This window comes from Talpa occidentalis, unplaced genomic scaffold, assembly GCF_014898055.3.
Source record: "Talpa occidentalis isolate TD23 unplaced genomic scaffold, MPIMG_talOcc4v2.1 talOcc4.7, whole genome shotgun sequence".
Taxonomy (NCBI): Eukaryota; Metazoa; Chordata; class Mammalia; order Eulipotyphla; family Talpidae; genus Talpa; species Talpa occidentalis.
In genome coordinates this window covers 337797-360656 of record NW_023605083.1, presented here as the reverse complement: position 1 = coordinate 360656, position 22860 = coordinate 337797, and the positions used below count along the sequence as shown (strand labels likewise).

The following is a 22860-nucleotide window of genomic DNA, read 5'->3' as shown; positions in this document are numbered from 1 at the left end:
GCTGTCCCCACGTGACCTCGAGGGTCAGGTGGCCCCAGGAGCCAGGCGGACGGATTTGCCCCCATGTAGCCACCCCCGCATCCAAGGGCCAGTCCCAAGGACACGTCCCTCCCGGCTCGCCTGGCCCGCTCTGCGGCCCCGCCCTCACAGGCAGCCGCTCTAGGCAGGTGCGTGGGTTCTGCGCGCGAGCAGGGCCCCGCCCCCCCCCACACGCAGGGCCAGCGGGGGCTCCCGCAGGCCAGGCCCTCCTCTGGCAGCTCCAGGCCCGAGCCGGCTAGGTGCAGGCCACGGGGGGCTTCAGTCCAGGGCACGAGGTGCGGACTTTGGCAAAGAGTTTTAATGGCAGAGTTGGCTGCAGCGGCAATGCCACGCGGGCGGGGGCCAGAAGCTGCGGTGGGTGGGGGGCGGCAGGGCAGGCGGCCCGGAAGGCGCGGCAGCCCCGGCAGCGGCGGCTACATGATGGAGCAGGCGGACAGCGGGTTGCGGGCCTGGCAGGTGCAGGCGGCCCCGCAGTACTGCCGGAAGGTCTGGTAGCAGCTGCCCTCGGGTTCGCCCCCCCACTGGCCGCCCGACGGGGCGGTCAGAGCCTCGGGGGGCAGGCGGCTCAGCAGGGATGTGTTGACGGCCAGCGCGGCCAGGCCGTAGTCGGTGAAGAGCACGGTCTCGCGGCGGCAGGTGGGGCAGGAGATGAACTTGTACTTGGGGCAGGACTCGTAGAGGATCTGCAGGCACTGCTCGCACACCGAGTGCAGGCAGGACAGCACGCGCGGCCGCCGCTGCGTGGCGTTGTACGTGTGCCCACAGGTGGGGCACTCCAGGGGCTCGCCCGCGGCTGGCGCCACCGGGGGAGCCCCCGCGGACGGCGGGCCTGGCCGCATCACGTACTGGTTCACGATGACCTCGTCCGCGGGCGCCACGCGGGGGAAGCCCAGCTCGGTGCTGCCCTTGCGGGGCCTGCGCGGCAGGGGCGGGGTGCGAGGCGCCCCCTCCGGGGCTGGCACGCCACCCCCACAGGCCTGGTTGGCGATGACCTCCGTGTCTGCGGGCCAGGCACGCTTGGGTGCCAAAGTAGGGGCGGGCCGGGGTGCGGCTGGGAAGCAGGGGGCGGCCGCCTGCAGCTCGGGGAACTTCTCAGGGTGGACGATCTTCACGGCCTCCATCTTGAGGATGACATGGGGGCCCTTCAGGCAGGACATGAGGAGGCCCGGCCAGCCGCTGCCCACCTCGGGCCCGGGGTCAGCCCGCATCGGGTGGTCTCCGGTCAGACTGGGCGTGGGAGCAGGTGGGGGTGTTGGGTGGGGCCGGGGGGGAGGCAAGGGGGCAGCATCCTGGTCCCGCCAGGCTTGGTGGGGACCTCGGCCGCCCCGTGGACTCCTGGAGGTGGCCGGCGAGAGCTGGGGGTGCAGTGGTCCCCCCAGTGGCCACAGTGGCTTCTCTGGTCCAGTCCGAGGAGGAGGGAGGGGCGGAGGTGGGGGCGGGAGGCGGGGACAGGGCGGGGTGGGAGGCTGCCCCGGGCTGCAGGTCTGGCCCAGGGGCTCACCCGGGGTCTCCGGCGGCCGCTGGCAAGGGGGCGTGGGGGGGGCTCCCCCTGCAGCCGAAGTCAGCAGGCCCCGGGCCGGGACATCCGGGCGGGCAGGGGCTAGGTGGGCCCCATGGCTCCAGGACAGGGCGCCCAGGGAAGGCAGCTAGCCCGGGCCCTGGCTGCGGGGGGCCCCGGGCCGCGGGCGCGGCGCGGGCGGAGAGGCCTGGCCCCGGCCCGAGCTGCAGGTGAGAGACCGCGTCAGGGCCGCGCCCCGGCCCAGCCCGCCCCGCACAAAGCCCGGGCGCGCGACCTCTGACCCCGACCCCCGCCCGCCCGCCCGCCCGCGCGAGGGGCGCCCCGCGACCCCGCGACCCCGCGCCCGGCCCCCGCGCCGCGCCGCGCTCACCTGCCCCAGCCTGGCGTCCGGGCCGCGCGCCGCGCCGCAGAGGTTGAATCAAAGGCAGGCCCGGGGCGCGCCCGGCCGGGCCCGGCGCGGCGGCGGCTCCGGCGGCGGCGGCGGCTGCGGGGGCGGCCGGCCAGGCAGGGCCGCGGGCAGCTCCGGGCGCGGGCGGCGCGGGGCCGGGCAGGGGCGCGGGCGCGGCGGCAGGTGCGTGCGGAGCGCGGCGCGCGCTGCGGCGGAGGCGCGGGGACCGCAGTGCGCGCGGCGCCCGCCCGCGCCCGCAGCGCCACCCCCCGTCTGGGGACCCGCGCGGGGTCCGCGGGGCGGGGCCAGGCGCTCGCCGCCCCTCGATCCGCCGCGGCCGGCCCGCTCCCGGGGTCGCCCCCGCCCCGCCCCGCCCCGCCCCGCCCCGCCCCGCCCGGCGCGGGGTCCGGGCCGCGCCCCGCCGGCTCCGGGAGGGGCCCCTGTTCCCCCGCCCAGGCCCAGCGCGGGGCGGCGCCGAGGGGGGCCAGGCCCCTCCCTGTGTCCGCCCGCCCCTGCGGGCGCCCCGGGGGCGCGCCCGGCACGTCCCTCCGTCCCCCGCCGGCCCGGCGACGGGCGCCTCGCGGGGCCGGGGCCTGAGGGCGGCGGGGACGGGCGGGGCGCCCCGGAGCACGCGCCCGCCGGCCGTCGGGTCAGCGCGAGGCGCGCCTCGGGGCCGCGTGCCGCCCGGCCGGCGCCGCTGCCCCCGGCACTGCCCGCCCGCCGGCCACCTCGCGACGCGCCGGGCCCGGCGGGCCCCTCGGAGCCGGGCAGCAGCGCCCGGAGGCCCGCGGGCCGGGGCAGCACGCGGACCCCGGCGACCCCGGCCCGGGGCGCTCCGGCCCGCCCGACGTCGGGCTCTGGGGGCCCGGCCGGTGCCGGCCCGTCCCCCGCCCCGCGGGCCGGCGGGGGCGAGGGGGCGCGGGGCCGCGGGCCGGCGGGGGTGGGGCCCCCTCGGCCCCTGCCGGCCCATCGCCCGGCCCCGCGGGGCGCGTGCCCGCGGGCGCGGCCCCGACCGCGCCTCGACCCGGGCCCGCAGCGCCCGCGCCGTCCGAGGCGGGAGGCCGAGCCGGGTCTTCGGAAAAACCCTCGGGCGCGAAGGCTTCTGGGAACCACGTTCCCACCGGCCGCCCCGCGCCCGCGTGCGCATGCGCCAGCCTCCGCCTCGCGGCCGGGCGGGGGGCGCGGCTCCGCGCGTGCGCGGTGGGGCTCCCTGGTGGCCTCCGGGTCCGGGCCGCGACCGGCTCCCCGGCATCCGCGGCCGCAGCGGCGGAGCTCGCGTCCGGGCCGTTCGCGCCGGCCCGCACGGGCACGTGGCCCCCCTGGGCGCGGGGCACGTCCGACGTGGTGCCGCGCTTCCGGGGCTTCCCTCCGGCGCGAGGCCTGGGGGCGCGGCCGCCGGGGCCGCCGCCGCTGTCCCCCGCGGCCCGGGCGCGCTGCTGCTGCCCGGGGAGAAGGCGGCGTCGCCCGGGCCAAGGATGGGGGCGCGGGGCGCCCCAAGGCGGGGCGCGGGGCCCCGAGCCGCCGGCCAGGGGCGAGCCGCAGCCTCGCGGACGAGCCGCAGGTCCTGCGCGCGGCCCGGCCGCCGGCGGGGTCGGTTCCGCTGGCCGCGGCGCGTCGCCGGAGCCCGCCTCCCGGCCGGACCCCGCGGGGCCCCGCACGGGTCCCGGGGCCAGCCCGCCTCTGTCCTCTGGCACGCGCTCGGCCTGCGGGGCGCGCCCAGGGCCCTCCCCCGAATCTTGGGAAACCCTCTCTGAGCCGCCCGCCCCGCGCCCCGCCCCTCCCCGGGAGGGAAAAGGCGGCCGCGGTGTCCCCGGCGCTGGGACCAGGAGCCCAGAGGACGGGAGGACGGACGCGCCATCGCCACTTCAGGTGGGTCCTTGTCCGAGGGCTCCCTACACCAGGCGCGCCCCAGGGACAGCCCCGGGCCCCCATTCTCACCCGCGCCCCTCCCCGGCCCCTCCCGGGGCACTGCCACGCAGGAAGGGAGCCCGGAGGGTGCGGGGGAGCTGCCCTCACCCACCCTTGCGGCCCACCCCTGGCGCACTCGGGGCACCACTCGGGGCACCTCCGTGCCCAGGGCCCCTGGGCTGTAGGGACCCTGAGCCCCGGTGAGGGGCCTCAGCCTGGCTTTCCCCGGCAGGCTTTCCCGGGGCTGTCGCTGGCTCCCCCCGCCCCCCGCCCCAATGTCGCCTCCTCTGTCCCCCGTGCCAGGCTAGGCCATGGACCCTCACGAGATGCTCGTCAAGAACCCGTATGCCCATGTCAGCATACCCCGGGCGCAGCTGCGGCCCGACCTGGGGCAGCAGCTGCAGACGTCCCCCTGCTCCCCAGAGTCGGGGCCTCTGCCAGAGGAGCCCTGCGCCCCCGAGCCCACCTGCCTCCCACAAGTGAGCGAGACTCCGGGCTGCGAGGGGGCCAAGGGGGCAGCGGCTGGCCAGGGTCAGCAGGCCTTGCAGCAGCCCAGCAACCCCTACGGCTGCGGCTGCGGGCAGCACCCAGCAGGACTGACCTACGCCGGCCTGCCACCCGTCGGGCGTGGAGACGACATCGCCCACCACTGCTGCTGCTGCCCCTGCTGCTCCTGCTGCCACTGCCCACGCTTCTGCCGCTGCCACAGCTGCTGCGTCGTCTCCTAGCCCCACCTGGGTGGCCGCACCGCGGCCTGGGCCGGCCACTTCTTGCCTGGACAGAGGCGCTGACCCACGGAGGCCATTGGCCCAGCTCGGGTCTAGAGAGGGAGCCCCGGGCACAGCACGGGCAGCCTGGGGTGCCCTGGCCACCTCCCCGGGGCCAGGCCGCGGCAATAAAGCAGAGGAAGCGTGTCTGGTGACTCCTCGTTCGCGGTGGTCCCTTGGGGAGGTCCCTGTCTGGAGGACGCCAGAGCCCCAGCCTGTCTGGGCCACCAGGGTGTGGGGAAGCTGCTATCACGTGGGCCGCAGGCATCTGGCCTGCCGGGGACGCGACAGGAGGGGCGGGAGTGTGTTCCCTGCGGGCCTGGGTCTGAATTCCTTGAGGCCCAGGCCCCGGCCGAGACGGGTCAGCCTGTGCATTGGACACAGGACGGCGCTGAGCCCGCACGAGGTGGAGCCCTTGATAAGGCGCAGGAGGAAAAGAAGGTTGGCGGCTGCTCAGGAGGGCGGCACCAGCAGGTTTCGGGGAGTGGGGCCTGGTGGCCGTGAGTCACGGCGCGTCCTCAGCTGGGCGTTTTCTGGTTTCTCACCAAACACCCGACTTCCTGATCACCTCCGTGGGCTGCTCTCCGCTGCCGCGGCCTGGGAGTCTGGAGGGGGCGGGGCCGCCCAGACGGGCCAGCACACAGGCTGCTGGGGTGTCCGGGGAGCTGAGCCACATGAAGCCGGGCTGCCGGGCCAGGAGTGAGCACCACGGCCAGGGCGGGGGCCTGGCAGTTCTGGGCTGGGCAGGGGTGGCCAGAGGAAGGCGCCTGGCAGGCCTCGCAGGCCAGACGGGTCCCGGGGCCAGCCCGCCCCTGACCCGTGGTGACCAGCCACCCGCAGGGCCGGTCTCTGGGCGTGGGCAACGTGTCACTGGCCTGATGCACGGGACTCGGGCGTGCCAGGCTGCCTCCAGGCCGGCCCCCACGGGAGCACGACCCCACCCGGGCAGCCACGGAAACCCGTCTGACCAGCCTGGAGACTGCCAGCGGAGAACGAGGAGCGGCCCCTGTGACCCTTGGCTTCCTCCCAGCCAGTCCTGAGGGTTCCGGGGTCCTGACCCCTCCCGCCGTGCCTCCACGCCCCCTGCTGTTGTGCCCGGGGCTGTGGCCAGGCAGATCCCCAGGAGTGAGATCTGCACGCGAGCGTCCGCCTTGCGGGGCTGGCTCCAGCCGGCCATGTGGTGTCGCAGCCCTGGCCCAGGCCCTGATGGAGGTGTCCCCTGCTGGCTGGGCAGCACCGTCCTGTCCTGCCGCTGGTGCCTTGCCCTGGCCCTCCAGCTGCGCCGGACACAAGCTGTGATGGAGCCAGAACAGCAGGCCCCTCACGGCTGACAGCAGGGCTCCTGGCAGGCTTCCTGGAGGAGGTGACGCTTGACCCAAGAGCTGGTGGATGGGCCAACGCCAAGAAGAGCCTGAGAGTGGGGCGGGGTGGGGGTGGTCTGGGCCTGGAGAGGATGGGGCGTGGGCTGGGGGGCACCTCATCTCCTGCCGCATTCCTAGTGCCGCTGGATCTAGTTGCAAGCGTGCCGTGGCTGAAAGGGGAGCCCACGCCCGCCCCACAGCCGCCACCTGCCTCCTCACAGGCTCGTCATACTCAGCCAGTAATTCGAGCCGCAGGGAAAAGGCCGCAGGGTGCCCTGGGTTCCCCCATCCTGGCCACCCTCGGGCTGGGCATAGCCGCCCAGGGGAGCAGATGCAGGTAAGAGCAGCCGGGCCGGTGGGCGTGGGCCAGGGCTGGGTAGGGCGGCGCTGCCCAGTCAGCCCCGGGCTCCACGGGGCTATGCCCCAGCCCCACGGGGCACCCCCACAGGCTTGCAGAGGCTCCCGTTCTCTGGACTGGGGTCCCGAGACGAGAGCCCTGACCACCCGGTCAGCTGGGTGGTGGACGACCGGTGGCAGCTTCCCTGCACGCTCCCCAGGATGCTGCGGCCCGAGGGGCCCCGGGCCTCCACGGAAGGGGCAGCCGCCGGCGCCCAGCGGGGCGACTGCATCGTCTGTTACTCTGCCTACGACCTGCAAGGGCGCCTGCCGCGCCGCCTCTACTGCGGCCACACCTTCTGCCAGGCCTGCGTGCGGCGGCTGGACATGGCGGCCCACCAGCAGCGCTGGATCCCCTGCCCGCAGTGCCGCCAGAGCACACCCACGCCCCGCGGAGGGGTGGCCATGCTGGACCTCGACCTGGCCGCCTTCCTGGCCGTCAGGGCTGAGCGGGAGGCTCCCTGCGTGGAGCCCCGGGCCCCCGCGCCCCTCGAGGGCAGCGCTGCCATCACTCAGCAGCCAGCCGGGCCCCTCCCCCCGCCCCACTGCCCCCAGCCCAAGCGCTGCCGTGGGGGCTGCTGCAGCCTGTGCTGGGAGCCCCCGGGCAGCCCTGAGGTCTGAGCCCGGCCCCGCCCACCCCCAGGGAGCTGCCTCCACGGGATGCCTGCCTGGGCCCCGGTCACTCCAGGCCAACCCAGGACCTCTTGGGAACTGAGTGGCCACCCCAGCCGGGACACCCTCGAGCCCCAGTCCGAAGTGGAGACCCTACTGGTGGCTGGTGACCCCATCCGTTCTGGGTGCAGGTCCCTGGGCCTGGACGCGGCCTGCCGGCACGGGGCGACACACTGCTGTCCACAGCCCCCACAGGCCCGGCCCAGGTCTGCACTTGGCCCAGAGGGTGACCCTGAAGGGACCCGGTGCCAGAGCCCAGGCCGGGGTGCAGGCTGCAGGGCAAGGCCTGGCGAGGCTACTCCTGCTCGCTGCCCGGGTGCCGCCCCTCCCCGTGGACCTGCGTCCAGAGGCCTGCAGGGAGCCGGCGCCCCATGACAAGGTGGCCCTGTGACGTCCACGCTCAGCAAAGTCCATCGAGCGCCACTGTGTGTCAGGCGCTGCCCTGGCAGGACGCCTGAGGCGGTCAGCGGGCCACACCGCAGCCAGTTCTAGGCCCAGAGGCCAGGCCCTCAACCAGCCTGAGGCCGCACCTCTCGGCACAGCCACTTCCCAGGGGGTCCTCCCCTGGCCCCAGCTTCCTTCTGCCTGCCAGGGGCCACTGCAGACCCTTCCGAGGGCGCAGAGCAGCCTCCAAGCTGTGACGAACCCCATCAGGCTGCTACGCCCGGGAGCCACCATCACTGGGAGCCCCAGGAGGGCCGCCGCTGGGCAGGGGTGGCAGGACTGGGAGGGCTGCAAGCACCTGCTGAGAGGACAACCAGACCCTCCTCCCTCCTGGGGCAAAGTCCCCGCACTCTGTGACCAGCGGGCAGCGGGCAGGCCCTGGACTGACCTGCCTGAGCGGGCAGCCCAGCAGGGGGCACTCTCCCTGGACGTGCCAGGCAGGAAGGCGCTGACCCCAGGCCCCAGGGGAGGGTTTCCTGCAAGTGCAGGCAGTGGGCTAGGCAGCAATGTGGCCTGGGGGGATTGCAGAGGAAAACATGTCTCCTGGGCTGGGGCCGGTCACCCCGGGCTTATCCGCCAAGCCTCTGGCGGGCCCGGCCCAGACAGTATCAGGATGTGAACGGGCCGGCCTCCGGGCTGGTGCCCTCCAAAGCCACCTGGACCTGCTGCCCACCACCACAGGGCCAGCAGAACCAGGGCTGGCGTCCCACAGGCCCCGGGCTGGTCCGGCAGATCGCCAGCGTCCTGCCCTGGGCAGGTGGTGGGCAGTGCCTGTCCGTGCCATGCTGCCATCTGCTGGTGGCGTCCAGGAGGTGGCAGTGATGCCCGGCCCGGCCCGGCCCTCGGCGCTTCCCGTCCGTCCCAGGGTGGCCCCAGGGAGGCTGCCCCCGGGCTACACAGGTACCCCTCAGGCCTCAGCTCCTGGGTAAACATTAATGGGGCCCAGCGGCCGCGGTCATGTGGGCGCCCGGCGGATCTTTGACCCGCGGCTGCTCCCGCCCTGTGTCTCCTCCCCGCAGGTGCCCCTCACCACCCTCACAGGTAGGAGCTTCTAGAAGCAGGTCGGGAGCCCAGGAACACTGTGCCCGGGGCGGGTGACCTCCAGGGCCAGGGCTCAGGCCCCACCCTGAGCCTCCAGGAGCTAAGGGCGAGACACCAGCCCGGGGGCAGGGGGGAGTGAAGGAGCTGGCGGGAAGCAGGGTCGCGCGCTGGACGGGGCTCCAGGCCCTGAGGAGGCAGAGGCCGTGGCGACGGGACCTGGAATCCGGGGGGCACCCAAGCCCCTCTCCCTGCCCCCATCACTGGGGGTGGGGCGCTTATCAAGCAGAGGCGTCGCCGTGTGGTATCAAATGCCAAAGTCTACGGCAGGACCATCTGCAGTGTCCCCGATGACACCTGATCGCAGAGACTGCCGTTTCCGGCCTGCACCCCAACACTCCGGGCCCCGTCACCTACCAGGCCAGACCAGCGAGGCGAGGGCGCCGGGAAGCCAGGGTCTCTCATCTCTGCCCCCGACCCGGACGGGGCTCTTCTGACAGCCGCCTGAGGTCACTGGAGCCACCCCCCGAGGATGGAGGACGGGGCTCGCTGGGCCCCAGCGGGAGGGCGGAGCGGCATGGGGGCCGGGCGGAGAGGGGAGGGTCTGACCTGTCCTCCCCCTGCAGATCCAGGCTGGGGCCTGGGTCTGTCCTTGCCCGAGACCCATGCCGGACCCCATGCCAGACTCCCTCACGGGCGGCCAGGCCCCGCAGCCCGCTCAGGACACGGTCGGGCTGGTGGACCAGAGTCTGAAAAATGCAGGTACCGGACACCCCAGGCCCAGGAGGCCGGCCCGGCCCTTCCCCTGGTGCCCGACTCTTGATTCTCGGGTAGGGGTGAGGGGCTCTGGTGTCCCCAGAGGAAGGTGGACGCCCTAGGGGTTTGCGACAGCGCTGCAGGCCCCCTCCTGCTCCCGCCCCACCACAAGCGCCTCAGCTACCTGCCTTGTGCCTGGCGGCCCCCAGGGCCATGCTGGGAGCGGCTGGGTCCCTGGCCCGATCTGACCTCAACCCCTGCAGGGGCCTCCGGTTCTGCCCCCGTCTTGGAAGAAGAGGGCACAGACCCCTGGGCCCTCCCACAGCTGAAGGGCACTGGCCAGTCCTGGAGAGGTAGGTCTGGAGGGTCTGGGTGGCCGGCCCTACCCTCAGGCTCCACGCGTGAAGAGGATCTTGGGGAGAGCAGATTGGGGTCTGTCCCAACGGGACGTGCAGAAAACCCCAGGACAGCCACACTGGGGACTCCTCTCAGCCCTGGCCCTCCTCTGCCCTCCTGCTGGGAGGCCTGGTCCTCAGCAAAGGAATGAGGGGGGCGTTCCCTGGGGAAAAAGAGCGGGGACACCGAGGCCCTGGCCTAGGGCGGAGGCGGCGAGGGCCGGGGAGGAGGCAGGGCCTGCCGGGCGGTGCGGTGCAGGGAACGGCCGGGGACGGTCTTCTCCTATGTCCTCAGAGCTCAGCGTGGCCGGCAGGGTGAGGCGGGTGGCCATCGGCTTCCTGAAGACTTGCGGGCTCCTGGGCTGCCTCTACCTCTTCATCTGCTCCCTAGACATCCTGAGCTCTGCCTTCCAGCTGGTGGGCAGTGAGTGACACCCACGGTGGGGGGGCCGGGGGGGCAGCAGCAGCCAGCCCCCGCAGCCTCAGAGCCCCTCTCTCCTGGCTCCAGGCAAGGTGGCCGGGGACCTCTTCAAGGATAACGTGGTGCTGTCCAACCCTGTGGCCGGCCTGGTCATCGGCGTGCTCGTCACGGTCCTCGTGCAGAGCTCCAGCACATCCTCCTCCATCGTGGTCAGCATGGTGGCCTCCAAGCGTGAGTGTTGGGGGGGGCGGGGCGGCAGGAGGTGGGGGGCGGGGCGGGCGGAAGCTGATGTGCGCCCCCCCCAGTGCTGACTGTGAAGGCGTCTGTCCCCATCATCATGGGCGTCAACGTCGGCACGTCCATCACCAGCACCCTGGTGTCCATGGCCCAGTCGGGGGACCGAGACGAGTTCCGGAGGTGAGCAGGGCGGGGCAGGGGCAGGGCCTGCAGCAGCGGAGGCCGCGCCAGGCCACTGACCAGCCCGCTCTGTGGCCCACAGGGCCTTTGGGGGCTCAGCTTTGCATGGCATCTTCAACTGGCTCACAGTGCTGGTCATGCTGCCCCTGGAGAGCGCCTCGGCCGCGCTGGAGAGGCTCAGCGAGCTGACCCTGGGCTCTACCAGCCTGCAGCCGGGGACGCAAACCCCCGACATCCTCAAGGTGCTGACACAGCCCCTCACACACCTCATCGTGCAGGTGAGGGGGCACAGACCCAGCCCCGGGCAGGCCGAGGATGGGCTGGGAGGCGCGGGACCCCGGCCGGCCGCCAGCTGGACCTGCCGCAGGAGCCCCTGGCGGGTGGCGAGGGCCCAGCCCACAACCGATCACCTTGTCCGGCAGCTGGACCCCGACGTGCTGGCGGCCAGCGCCAGCGGCAACGCCACCAACAGCAGCCTCATTAAACGGTGGTGCGGGAGCAAGGAACCGGTGAGGCCCCCTCAGCCCCACCCCGGCTTCCATCCCCCCAGCCCCCCACACCGCCCGGCCGCTCGAGCCCGCCCTGCCTTGCCTTGCAGGCTGCGGGGAACAGCAGCGACTGCGGAGACCTCTGCCCGGGGAACAGCAGCTCGGCCTCGCAGCTGATACACTGTGAGCCCCCGCAGCGCGCGCCCCCCGCCCCGCGCCCCCGCCCCGCCCCGCGCCCCCCGCGCTCACCCGCCCGCCCCGCACAGGCCACCACCTGTTTGCCAGCACGGAGCTCTCGGACCTGGCGGTGGGCTTCATCCTGCTGGCCGCCTCGCTGCTGGTGCTCTGCTCCTGCCTGGTGCTCATCGTCAAGCTGCTCAACTCCGTGCTGCAGGGCCGCGTGGCCGGGGTGGTGCGGGCGGTCATCAACGCGGGTGAGGGGCCGGGCGGGGCCTATGGGGCTGCTGGGCCGCGTGGCCGGGGTGGTGAGGGCGGTCATCCAGCGAGTGAAGGGCCTGGGGGTCCGGGAGTCCCTGGAGGGTCGGGGTGGGGGTGGGGGCACCTCGGGAGGGGGAGGGGAGGCAGCGCAGCGCTGACACCCTTCCGCCCCCAGACTTCCCCGTCCCCTTCTGCTGGCTCCCCGGGTACCTGGCCATCCTGGTGGGCGCCGGCCTCACCTTCGTGCTGCAGAGCAGCAGCGTCTTCACCGCCGCCATCGTGCCGCTCATGGGTGAGCAGACGGGCAGGGTGGGCTCCGGGGTGGGGGCGCAGGGCTCCCTGTGACTCTCAGCTTCTCCAGGGGTCGGGGTGATCAGCCTGGAGCGGGCATACCCCCTCTTCCTGGGGTCCAACATCGGCACCACCACCACGGCCCTGCTGGCCGCCTTGGCCAGCCCCTCGGACATGCTGCTCAGTGCTGTCCAGGTACTGTCCCCTGCTCCCCAAGTGTCCCTCTTGCAACACCAGCCCTGGGCGGCCCTCAGCCCAACCCCGTGGGCAGGAAGTGTGAGGCCTGCCCTGGAACCCCCCTACCTGGCTGCCGGCACCTGCACCCCCACCTCCTCAGACCCCAGTCTACTCGTTGCCAGCCCCAGGGTGGATTCTGGGACTGATGGCCCTGGGGCCACACTGCCCCACATGTCCCCTTTCTTCTGGCAGCCTGTCCCCAGCCCACCCCCGCCGCGCTCCAGGCTTCCAGGGCAGGGGCCTCTAGGATACCACTAAGCTCAGCAGGCCCCTGCATGGCCCCAACATCATCATCCCACCCCGTGTAGGGGTCCATGCCGCTGCCCCTTCACAATCCCACTTCCGGGACAGCTCCCGAGTCCCCAGCTCTGCACCCCCAGCTCCACTCAGCCTGCTTCTGCTCATCCTCTCAGACACCCCTCCGCGGCCACAAGCGGCCACAGCTCCCCCACCGCCTGCTCGGGCTGCAGACAGGCACAACCCGAAGGCCGGACCCCAAGGCCTCAGCCCCCAGCCCCCAGTGCAGGCCTTGAGCCACACCCTCCGGGAAGCCTGCCACCCGCCCCCCCAACACCAGCTGCTCCAGACGACTCCTCCAGGCCAGCAGCCGGGCAGGGCTGTGTCCCTCCCCCCACAATGGCCTGGAGCCCTCCCCACAGGGCCAGGCCAGAGCCCCTTGGACGAGCGGAGGCATGAGGCGAGGGCCACGCTAAGGCAGCCGGGGGCGGGGGGCCTGGGCAGACCCTGCACGGGGGCAGTGTGGAGGTGCACGCCCTCAGCTGGCTGGACCCTGCCTGTCCCGATGCCAGTCCTAGCCAGTGAGCGGATTCCCCGCTCGGCGTCCCTTTTGCCAGGGCAGGGCTGGGCCGGCCGCAGGGCTCCGGGGCCCCTGCCTCAGCCAGCTCCCGACCTCTGCTTGCCCTCTGCCCCCAGGTGGCCCTCATCCACTTCTACTTCAACCTGGCTGGCATTCTGCTGTGGTATGTGGTACCCGTGCTGCGGCTGCCCATCCCACTGGCCAAGAGCTTCGGGAACCTGACCGCGCGCTACCGCTGGGTGGCTGTCGCCTACCTGCTGCTTAGCTTCCTGCTGCTGCCGCTGGCTGCCTTCGGGCTCTCCCTGGCAGGGGGCGTGGTGCTGGCTGCCGTCGGGGGGCCCCTGCTGGGCGTGCTGTTCCTCGTCGTGGCTGTCAACCTCTTGCAGCGGCACCGGCCGGGCTGGCTGCCCCGCCGCCTGCGGTCCTGGGCCTGGCTCCCTCGCTGGCTCCGCTCCCTGGAGCCCTGGGACCGCCTGGTGACCCGCTGCTGCCCCTGCCGGGCCTGCAGCTCCCCACTGGCCACCAGCAAAGAGGCTTACTGCTACGACAACCCCGAGGTCCTGGCGTCCCAGCCGCTGTGAGGGCTGGGCCGCCACCCCGCCGGCCTCGGGGCGTCCTGCGGATCCCGGGAGCAGCAGGCTTCGGAGTCACCTGGCCCCTTCTTTGCAAATAAACGTGGCCGTGTCCCCACCAGCTGACCAGGTGCTGGCTTCCCCTGGGCAGGGGCTGCCTGGGCAGGGCCCCCTGGCTGGGGAGAGGAAAGGGTGGAACCTATGTGCCCCCTAGCGGCGATCGGGGGGAGCAGGCGGCGGGTCTGGGTGGGGAGGGAACAGCCGTGCCCGCTGTGGCCCTGGCTCTCTGGGCCTGCTGCGGTGGGGACAGAGGCGCCGAGTACCGGCAGGCGCAGAGCGAGGCAGCTTCCCGCGGCAGGCAGCTGTCCCTGGCGCCGGCCCCCACCCACCCCCCTTCCCAGCTGCCTGGCTCCCGGCCCCCTGTGGCACTCGGCCTGAGACCGATGAGAAGGGGACAGGCCAGGACCACAGCCCGGAGTCCCTGCTGTCCCGTGTCCCCCCCACCTGGCTGAGAGGTGCTCAGCCCCCCGGGGGTGCTCCCAGCCCTGCCCACGCCCGCAGAACACCAGCACACCCATGACCAGCTGGGCCTCCAAACCTAGCACATGTGGGGTCAACAGCGTCCACCCCTAGAACCTGCACAGAGCCAGGTGCGCGAGACAGACGCACAGACCTGGGGCCCGTCCCTCCCTGCCAGGGGGGCTGCCCTGCCGGGCCCAACTCCCACCCACCCAGACCCTGTTGGGGCCAGACGTGACCGGTCCAGAAGAGGTCCTGTCCCCCACACCCCTCCACCCAAGGGCTGCCCCCATGTGCCTCCTCAGGCCCCCTCAGTGCCCCCACGTCCCCCAGGCCCCTCAGTCCCCTTTCCCCCCTGGATCCCCTGGGGCCTAGCTCCCTTTCTTCCCCCAACAAACTTCTAGGCCTCCTAATTCTGCAGTTTGTCCTGCTCATTGAGAGTAGTGTGAGCTGTTTGGGGAGCCCTGAGGACCCCCATGGGAGCAAGACCCCTGTGGCAGGCTGGTGCACTCCAGTTCGACCCCCACTTCTGAGACCCCAGACCTCAGGGTACTCTCGAATGGAACCCCCTGAGGGGCCTGGTCCCACTCATTCCCTGGGGAGGCTTGGGGGGACTCCTCCTCCCCAGGGTGGGGGGCAGCGAGAGGGAAGAGTACCCAGCACCTCTCTTTCCGGGGCGGGTGAGGGCGCCCACAAAGGCTGACCGCAGGTCCTCTGAGGCCGTGCGGGGCTGTGTGCCTGCTGCCCCTGCCGGCGGTAAGGCAGCCTCCCCTTGGGACCGCGCTGCCGGGAAACAGAGCCGGCCTTGTGGCTGCTCCGACAGCTGCGGCCAGAGCGGGAGGGCTGGGCCCGCACCCCCAGAGCCCCCCGGCCGGCCCCAAGCAGGCTCGCCTCTGCACTGCTCAATGCGCCCTGGCTCGGGGTGCCCAGGGCCGCCCTCGACCCAGGCCAGCAGCAGGTCCACCCGGTGGGTGGGGGCGGGGCCAGGCGGTCCACCTGGTGCCGGGCTCTGGGGCTCACACCTGGCACGCGCCACCCGCATGTCGCCACTGAGGAAAGGGAGGCACCACATGGACACCCGAGCCCGCGGGCACAGACCACAGGAGCGGGGCGCTTTCCAGGGAGGAGCCTCAGGCCGCCGAGGCTCCGACCCGCCTCTCCGTCCGGCCACAACGGGGCTCTGCCCGGCCCGGGGAACCCGGGCTTCTCTCCCGGGCTTGTGACAACCCACGGCTGGGAGGCCCGGGCCAGGGCCTCGCCGGCGGCTCGGGCAGCTCCGCCGCCTGGCAGGGCACGGCGAGGGCGCGGGGCGCGCCCGCAGGGCCCGAGAAGGCGGGGCCGCGCCGGGAGGGTCTGCGAGGGCCGGGCGCCCCCTGGGCCCCGGGCCGGGCCGCACCTGCCGCCGCCCCCGCGCGGGCTCCGCGGACCTCCCGGGGCCGGCGCGGCGCCCCGCCCGCGCGCCCGCCCGTCTCCCCGGGGCTCGGCTCTGCGCCGCCGCGCGGCCGCGCGCTCCCCGGAGGGGCCGGGGCAGCGGGCAGGCTCACCCGAGGCCGCGGCGCCGTCCAGGGCAGGCGCCGGGCCCGGGCCCCGCCGGGAAGCGCCTGCCGCGGGCCGGGCGGGCCGCGCGCACCCCCGCGCCCCTGCGCGTCGGCTCAGCCCCGGCCCAGCCCGAGCCGGGCGGCGAGCGCGTGTCGGGGCAGGCCCGCGGCGGGGGGGCGGGGGGGGGCAGGCCCGCGGCGGGGGGCGGGGGGGCGGGGGGCCCCGGCGACCGGCGCGCGGCCAGGGCGTCTCCACAACAGCGGCCGGGCGGGGCCTCGAGCGCTCCCCGCGGCGGCGGCGCGGCCCGGGCGGGGAGCGGGCACAGCCCGCCAGACGCGCCGGCGGCGGGGGCACCCGGGCCGGGGCCGGGGGCTGCGGGCACGACGCCCCGCGCCGGCCGAGGGCGCCCCCCGCCCCCGCCCCGTACCCCGCCCCCGCGCCCCCGCCCCGCCCCCCGCGCCCCGCCCCGCGCCCCGCGCCCCGCGCCCCCGCCCCGCGCCCCGCCCCGCGCCCCCGCCCCGCGCCCCGCACTGCGGCGGTTGCCAGGACGCGGCCCCACGCAGCGCGCAGCGCCGGCGCCGGCGGCCGGGCGGCCAATGGGCGCACAAATCAATCATTTGAAACGCCCAATGGACGCAGCGCGCCGGCCCCGGGAGGGGGGACTTGAGAGGGCGAGCCGGGCTCTCGGCCGACCAATGGGGAGGCGGCGGCTTTAGGAAGGCGGGCCCTAGGGCCTTGAAGGACGGGGCTGGCGCCAATCAAATGCAGAAGGCGGCCGGCCTCGTTCTGGCTGCCCAATGCGGGGCGGGCGGGGCGGGCGCGGCGGGCATATAAGCGGCGGCCGAGCGTCGGTTGCAGCACTCCGCGCGCCCGCCCGCCCTCGGCCCCGCTGCTGCCGCCCCCCGCCGCCGCCGCCGCCATGAGGGAGATCGTGCACCTGCAGGCCGGCCAGTGCGGCAACCAGATCGGCGCCAAGGTGGGCGGGGGCCGCGGGCGCGGCGCGGCGCGGCGCGGCGGCCGGGCGGGAAGATGGCGGCGGCGGGCGGCGCCCCGCACTGCGGCCCCGGGCCCGGCGCGGGCGCGGGCGGGGGCGGCCCGGGCGCGGGCGGCGGCGGCGGGGCCCGGGGCCGCCGCGGGGGAGGCGGAGGGGGAGGGGAGGGGAGGGGAGGCCGCGCCCGTCCGGGGCGGGGCGCCGGCCGCCCCGGCCGCCGTGACTCAGCCCGCGGCGCCGCCCGCAGTTCTGGGAGGTGATCAGCGACGAGCACGGCATCGACCCCACCGGGACCTACCACGGCGACAGCGACCTGCAGCTGGAGCGCATCAACGTGTACTACAACGAGGCCACCGGTGAGCCCCGCGCCCCCCCGACGCCCCCCGCGCCCCCCGCTGGCGCCCCCCGCGCCCCCCGCTGACGCCCCCCGCCCCCTCCAGGTGGCAAGTATGTGCCCCGCGCCGTGCTCGTGGACCTGGAGCCCGGCACCATGGACTCCGTGCGCTCCGGGCCCTTCGGCCAGATCTTCAGGCCCGACAACTTTGTCTTCGGTGAGCGGCGGGGGCGGGGCGGCGCCGGGGCCCGGGAGGCGCAAAGGTCAGAGGCGGCCCCAAGGTCACCGTCCTCAGAAGCCAGCGCGGCTCCTGGCCGCTGTGTCCACGCAGGGCGCTGGGCTCCTGCCGCTCCCCGTGCCCCGCCCCGCGGTCACCCAATCTCGCCTCCCGGAGAGGCTTGGGAAGGAGGCCCAGCTGTCCGCCTGCCGGCAGGGGCCCGACGCCTCCCCGGGCGGGCTGAGCCCTGGCCGAGGGGGTCACCTGCCCTTGGGAATTGGCTGGGCCGCCGGGGAGGGGCCGCTTACTCTTAAGCCGTCTCGGCACACCCCCAACTTCTAAACTGGCCGGCTGCCGCCTCCCGGGCTGTCTTCTCCCGGCAGGTTAGCCCTGCCCGTCCCCAGGCACCTTCTCTTCAGGTGGCCACACCCCTGCCAGAGAGTGAGGGCTGCTCTCTTGCAGGTCAGAGTGGTGCCGGGAACAACTGGGCTAAGGGCCACTACACAGAGGGCGCCGAGCTGGTCGACTCTGTGCTGGACGTCGTGAGGAAGGAGGCCGAGAGCTGCGACTGCCTGCAGGGCTTCCAGCTGACGCACTCGCTGGGCGGGGGCACGGGCTCCGGCATGGGCACGCTGCTCATCAGCAAGATCCGGGAGGAGTACCCCGACCGCATCATGAACACCTTCAGCGTGGTGCCCTCGCCCAAGGTGTCGGACACGGTGGTGGAGCCCTACAACGCCACCCTGTCCGTGCACCAGCTGGTGGAGAACACGGACGAGACCTACTGCATCGACAACGAGGCTCTGTACGACATCTGCTTCCGCACCCTGAAACTCACCACCCCCACCTACGGGGACCTCAACCACCTGGTGTCGGCCACCATGAGCGGGGTCACCACCTGCCTGCGTTTCCCGGGCCAGCTCAACGCCGACCTGCGCAAGCTGGCCGTCAACATGGTGCCCTTCCCGCGCCTGCACTTCTTCATGCCCGGCTTCGCCCCGCTGACCAGCCGGGGGAGCCAGCAGTACCGCGCGCTGACGGTGCCCGAGCTCACCCAGCAGATGTTCGACGCCAAGAACATGATGGCCGCCTGCGACCCGCGCCACGGCCGCTACCTGACCGTGGCCGCCGTGTTCAGGGGCCGCATGTCCATGAAGGAGGTGGATGAGCAGATGCTCAATGTGCAGAACAAGAACAGCAGCTACTTCGTGGAGTGGATCCCCAACAACGTCAAGACGGCCGTGTGCGACATCCCGCCCCGGGGGCTGAAGATGTCGGCCACCTTCATCGGCAACAGCACGGCCATCCAGGAGCTGTTCAAGCGCATCTCGGAGCAGTTCACGGCCATGTTCCGGCGCAAGGCCTTCCTGCACTGGTACACGGGCGAGGGCATGGACGAGATGGAGTTCACCGAGGCCGAGAGCAACATGAACGACCTGGTGTCCGAGTACCAGCAGTACCAGGACGCCACGGCCGAGGAGGAGGGCGAGTTTGAGGAGGAGGCCGAGGAGGAGGTGGCCTAGAGCGGCCCGTGGCGGAGCGTGCGAACTCTTTATTCCCCCCCAGCCTGCTCCGGCCGCTCTGCCGCACCGCCACTCGCTCCTGCCCCGACGCCGCCGGCTGCACAGATACCATTAAAGGGTTTTCACAGCGCCTGCTGCCGCCTCTCCAGTTCTTTCTGATAGGCCTTGCGCGTGCTGTTGCCGAAGGTCAGGCCGTAGCTGTCCTGGGTGGCTGCGAGGGCACAGTGCTGCGCTGAGCCGGGGGGCCGCCCGGTCGGCTGTCTGCCCAGCACAGACGGCGCGTCTGCGGGAGGGTGGCCTCCGCCTGGGGCCCGAGCCTCCCGTTGCGGCCCTGGCCTTGAAGTGGGCGGGCGGCCGGGAGTCCCGCTTACTCACCTGGCACCAGCCCCATGTAGAAGGGGACCAGGCCCCGGCTGCTGTAGACGACCTTGTTGGGCCAGTGGGTCCGGGGCAGCCTCTCCCCCAGGGCGCAGACGGGGTTTCTGAAGAGGAACTGGGAGGAGGGGGGGAGCCTGTGAGCAGGAGGCTGGGGCTGCCCTTCCCCCGCCCGTCAGGGAGCTGAGGCCCCGGTATAGGAGGGCCCCCCCCCCCCCCCGTCTGCACCCCTGGGCCGGGGGGTCCCACCTGGTTCTTGTCAAACTCGTCCATGGCCTGTGTGACCCCGTCGCGGTAGTTGACCCCCATCACCCAGGCAAAGCGGGGGACGAAGCCAGCGTAGCCTGGGGGTGGGAGGAGGCCGGTCTTTCCTGTCCCACCGCCACCAGACCCCGCTCCCGCCCTTCAGCCTGCCGGGGGTGGCTGGCCCGGCGGTCCACCTGAGATGGCCTTGCGCTGGATCAGGTTGGGGTGGTCCAGCTGGGGCAGCCTCTGGAACCTGCCCACGTCCAGCGTCCCCTGCTGGCGGGCCGGGGGCGGGTACTCGTCCCTCCTGCAGTGGTACAGCTGAGGGGGGGGGGGTGGTCACCGCCCTGGTTCCCTGGGCCTGGCTGCAGCGAGGCTGGCCCCGCCCGCTGTGTCTCCCAGTCACCTGGTAGCGCCCGGGGGCCGTGTGGACGGGAGTGGTGCTCTTCCAGCCCTCCTCCCCGAGTGCCAGCCGCAGGCCTGGGTGCCCCAGGTCCCCCCTCCTGCCCGGCGGGCACGGGGGGTAGGGGGGGTAGGGCATGAAGCCGGCAGGCAGTGGGGCCTGCCTGGACACGCTCTCCCCGGCGGGTGGCCCCTGGCCATCCTCCTCCTGGGCTGGGAAGCGGCCCACGATCTCGAAGTTCTTGTGGGGCTTCAGACCTGTGCGGGGGGCAGCTGTGAGCACAGGCGGCGGCCAGGCAGGGTGGGCAGGCGGGCAGGCGGCTTACCCGTGTAGTGCGGGATGTAGGGCTCGAAGAGGTCGTGGCAGGGGATGGCCGGGGGCTTGGGCTCGCTGAAGTCCTCGATGAACTTGGGCTTGGCGATGGGCGAGAGCACGGAGCAGGGGCTCTTCTGGACGCTGGGGTCCGTCAGCAGCTGCGCGGTCGTGCGCCCATAGGTGTTGCCCACCTGGTAGCGCAGCTGCGGGTAGAAGCCGGCGTAGCTGCGGAGAGGGGGCAGCAGCGCTCCAGAGGGCGGGTCCCTGGGTGGGCAGCCCTCCCGGCACCGTCCGCTCCTGTGCTTCCCGCCCAGGCCGCCCCGCAGCCACTCCCACGCAGGCCCAGGGCAGGGAGGCCGCCTGCCCCCGAAGGCTTGGGGGATCCGGCCCCGCCAGCGGTGGCAGATGGCGGAGCAGGAGCAGGGTCTGGGGCGGGCGGAGGCTGCAGCAGCGGGACTGAGCTGAGGGCCATTTGGATGCAGCACGGGGACCTGTGGGTCCCCCAGGAGCGTAAGCTGTGTCGGAGCCGTCCAGCTTACCTCCCGGGCTCTTAGGCCCATGCTCTTACGTCACATGGGCTTTTTCGTGGCCTCGGGCAGACAGCCCCTCCTTCCCCAGGGAGAGGGAGAAGAGCAGCGCCCTCTGGGGCTACCCCAGTGATGGGCAGGCTCCCCAGGCCTGGCAGGGGTGGGGGCAGCCCAGGCCAGGTCCTGGAGCTGCGCCCCTGGGGGACTGGCTATAATGAGGCCCACTCTGGGGGGCCACCCAAGGGCCTGGGGGAGCCCGCCCAAGGGAAGGTGGCGGACTCAGGATGGCAGGAGCCGCCTGCATACGTTCCCCCTGGCCCCTGTACAGTCCCCCCAACAACCCCCTCAGGGCCCCCAACTCCCCCTACACGGCCCCTCCTGGCCTGCTGGGAGCTGGTGGCTGCCGGCCCTTCGCCTGCTTCCCAGGAGCTGCGTGTCCAGCGTCCACGCCAGGAGAGGCTTTCTGTACGGGGCGGGAGTGCAGGCTCATACCCTGCCCATCTCCCTGGGTGCTCATCTGCTCCCTAAGGTGAGCCCCACATGGTGAAGGTTGGCCCCAGCCTGGGCCACTGTCCGGCCACCTGCGCTCCCGCTGGCCACCTGGCCTGCTCTCCGCGGCAGCCGAGGCTGGCTCACCCGGGGATGTAGTGGGGCTCAGGCGTGAAGAGCTGGTGCTTCTGAGCAGCCGTCATGCCGCCTCCGCTGCGCCTGTGCTGGCCGAGCCCCAGCCCCGGCCCAGCTCCCTCCCAGGGAGGCCCCACTGCCTGGCAACCATTGTGAAGGGGCCACCGTGCTGGACAGCGCCCCCAGGCGGCTCCCCAGCCACTTCACAAATGGGGCTGAGGCCCAGGTGGGGAGGGAGGGCTCCCCAGCCAACCTGGAGCCCAGAGACCTGGCTGTTGGCCCTCCAGGAGGGCAGCAGGATTGGGCCTGCCGCCCCGACAGGCCAGGAGCCAGCTGGACAGCTGCCGCACCACCAGGGCGAGGCCGGGGCGCCCCAGCCCAGGCGCCCACAGGGCGTCACCATGGGAGCCTGGATGTGCGGGACTCTGACCACCCGGGGCCTTTCCCGGGAGCTGGCACGACTGCCCAGTTTATTTTTTTTTAAGACTTATTTATGCACACAAGAGCTGGGGTGCAGGCCAGAGGTGCGGGGGGTGAGAGGGCTCCCCAGAGACAGAGCGGGGACCGGAACCCGCAGGTCCACTGAGATCCACTGCTGAGGGGAGCAGCAGGGAGACAGGAGGGGTCTGCCGCACCCTGTGGGTCACTCCCTGGCCGGGGGTCGAGCTCAGGCGGCAGTGGCTGGACAGCCTCACTGTGCTGAGACTAAGCTCTGCGCCCCCAGGGCGGCCCCATGACTGCCCACTTCAAACAAACCTCAAACCTCGGCACACACACCTTTGCAGGCAGCACTTGCTCATCTTACAAAGGAAAGAAAACATAAAGAAAAGGCGAGCCAGCTCAAGTGTGTCAGAAAATAGCGCCTCTCACACTGGACGGCAGACCATGCCGTAGGCTCGGCTGTGACAGGCGCCGGCTCCTGCCCCGCCCCACAGGTGCCCAGCCCCAGCCCTGCGGTCAGCAAAGGGCCGGCAGCCGCAGAGCCTTCCTCAAATCAACGCCAAAGTGGCCGCTTGCGACGCCTGCACCGTGAGGGGGGGCTCCTGGGGGTGGCTGCCTGGATAAGCGCCACTTCTGCCCCTGGGGATGGCCAGCAGTCAGCTAAGGGCAGCCCAACGTCACCCTCAGGGCCACGAGATGGAGCCAGCCTCGGCCAGGTGTCCGGCTCGAGGCCTCCAGTGCGCAGCCACGCGTGGCCACTGGCGACTGTCTACCTGCCCGGAGCCCTGGCCGGACACACCCAAGACAGGCCGGCCGGAGCTGGTGGGCAGAGTCCGGAGAGGCAGAGACCCTCAGGCCGGGAGAGCTCCGGGCACGAGACAGACTTGACCTCACTGTTCCGGGTGGACTAGGCCAAGGCCTGGGTGGGCAGGCACTGCCGGGCCCTGGTGCTCAGTGGCTCTCACACACTCTGGCCCTTGATTCCTTTGCATTTTGTCCAGGGAAACCCCATCCCTCTGGGCACGCCTCTGGCTTCTGGTGGAGGAGCCTCGTGTTGGCCCCCTGAAGGCCAGGTCAGCCTCTGGGCCACTCCTTCCGCTGTGGCTTTGCTTTTGCAGGGCTTGAGCGTCCAGCGGGGCCGCCTCCTGCTCCAGGGAGACTCCCTGGGCCCTTCACACTGCCCCCGCCTTCCCCAGGCATCCTGTAGAACCTGCTCCCTTCCCTGCTGCTGTGGGGGCGTCCTGCAAGGTGCGGGCGCCCTGGCGCCGAGTCCAGAAAGGGGAGGGTCTGAAACACCGGGGAGAGGAAAGGTGGCTGGGCCAGGGGTCACCTTCTGGTCCTCCTGACCAATGCTGGCCCCGGGGTGACCTCTTGGGCAGGGCAGGGGACCTCTGGGGGACCCTCTGGGCCACGCCCCCAGGCTGGACAGGGCTCTGTTCCTA

The 22860-nt window shown here is 73.1% G+C and overlaps 6 protein-coding genes across 10 annotated transcripts; 4 read left to right on the top strand and 2 right to left on the bottom strand.

Annotated features, from left to right (window-relative positions):
* Positions 1 to 452: 452 nt before the first annotated feature.
* RNF208 (ring finger protein 208) lies at positions 453 to 1468 on the bottom strand. Its single transcript, XM_037493837.2, has one exon. It carries the CDS (start codon positions 1245 to 1247, stop codon positions 453 to 455), a length of 795 nt encoding a protein of 264 aa, XP_037349734.1. The 5' UTR covers positions 1248 to 1468.
* A 2139-nt stretch (positions 1469 to 3607) lies between these two features.
* CYSRT1 (cysteine rich tail 1) lies at positions 3608 to 5346 on the top strand. Its single transcript, XM_037492644.2, has 2 exons — positions 3608 to 3815; positions 4158 to 5346. Exon 2 carries the CDS (start codon positions 4166 to 4168, stop codon positions 4580 to 4582), a length of 417 nt encoding a protein of 138 aa, XP_037348541.1. The 5' UTR covers positions 3608 to 3815; positions 4158 to 4165; the 3' UTR covers positions 4583 to 5346.
* Positions 5347 to 6468: 1122 nt separating this feature from the next.
* RNF224 (ring finger protein 224) lies at positions 6469 to 6999 on the top strand. The gene has a single exon (XM_037493561.1). It carries the CDS (start codon positions 6541 to 6543, stop codon positions 6997 to 6999), a length of 459 nt encoding a protein of 152 aa, XP_037349458.1. The 5' UTR covers positions 6469 to 6540.
* A 1508-nt stretch (positions 7000 to 8507) lies between these two features.
* Positions 8508 to 13384, top strand: SLC34A3 (solute carrier family 34 member 3). 3 transcript variants are annotated; one of them, XM_054689335.1, is made up of 14 exons: positions 8508 to 8535; positions 8900 to 9041; positions 9159 to 9294; positions 9552 to 9641; positions 9979 to 10107; positions 10192 to 10335; positions 10410 to 10521; positions 10604 to 10799; positions 10944 to 11030; positions 11120 to 11192; positions 11276 to 11443; positions 11623 to 11739; positions 11809 to 11933; positions 12909 to 13384. In XM_054689335.1, exons 3-14 carry the CDS (start codon positions 9198 to 9200, stop codon positions 13371 to 13373), a joined length of 1803 nt encoding a protein of 600 aa, XP_054545310.1. In that variant the 5' UTR covers positions 8508 to 8535; positions 8900 to 9041; positions 9159 to 9197; the 3' UTR covers positions 13374 to 13384. The 3 variants fall into 3 exon arrangements, with proteins under 3 accessions (XP_054545310.1, XP_037350105.1, XP_037350106.1); XM_037494208.1 differs by lacking the exons at positions 8508 to 8535; positions 8900 to 9041 and having other exon boundaries at positions 9142 to 9294; XM_037494209.1 differs by lacking the exons at positions 8508 to 8535; positions 8900 to 9041; positions 9159 to 9294 and having other exon boundaries at positions 9470 to 9641; positions 9979 to 10100.
* Positions 13385 to 16307: 2923 nt separating this feature from the next.
* TUBB4B (tubulin beta 4B class IVb) lies at positions 16308 to 18647 on the top strand. The gene is made up of 4 exons (XM_037492773.2): positions 16308 to 16398; positions 16661 to 16769; positions 16854 to 16964; positions 17427 to 18647. Exons 1-4 carry the CDS (start codon positions 16342 to 16344, stop codon positions 18485 to 18487), a joined length of 1338 nt encoding a protein of 445 aa, XP_037348670.1. The 5' UTR covers positions 16308 to 16341; the 3' UTR covers positions 18488 to 18647.
* FAM166A (family with sequence similarity 166 member A) lies at positions 17263 to 21266 on the bottom strand. 3 transcript variants are annotated; one of them, XM_037492775.2, is made up of 7 exons: positions 20990 to 21266; positions 19837 to 20051; positions 19515 to 19768; positions 19303 to 19429; positions 19112 to 19206; positions 18863 to 18980; positions 17263 to 18698 (listed from the first exon to the last, which is right to left on the bottom strand). In XM_037492775.2, the coding sequence occupies exons 1-7, from the start codon at positions 21043 to 21045 to the stop codon at positions 18610 to 18612; spliced, it is 954 nt and encodes a 317-aa protein (XP_037348672.1). In that variant the 5' UTR covers positions 21046 to 21266; the 3' UTR covers positions 17263 to 18609. The 3 variants fall into 3 exon arrangements, with proteins under 3 accessions (XP_037348672.1, XP_054545025.1, XP_037348671.1); XM_054689050.1 differs by lacking the exon at positions 20990 to 21266 and adding an exon at positions 20846 to 20924 and having other exon boundaries at positions 19837 to 20029; XM_037492774.2 differs by lacking the exon at positions 20990 to 21266 and adding an exon at positions 20366 to 20658 and having other exon boundaries at positions 19837 to 20029.
* Between the last annotated feature and the right edge of the window lie 1594 nt (positions 21267 to 22860).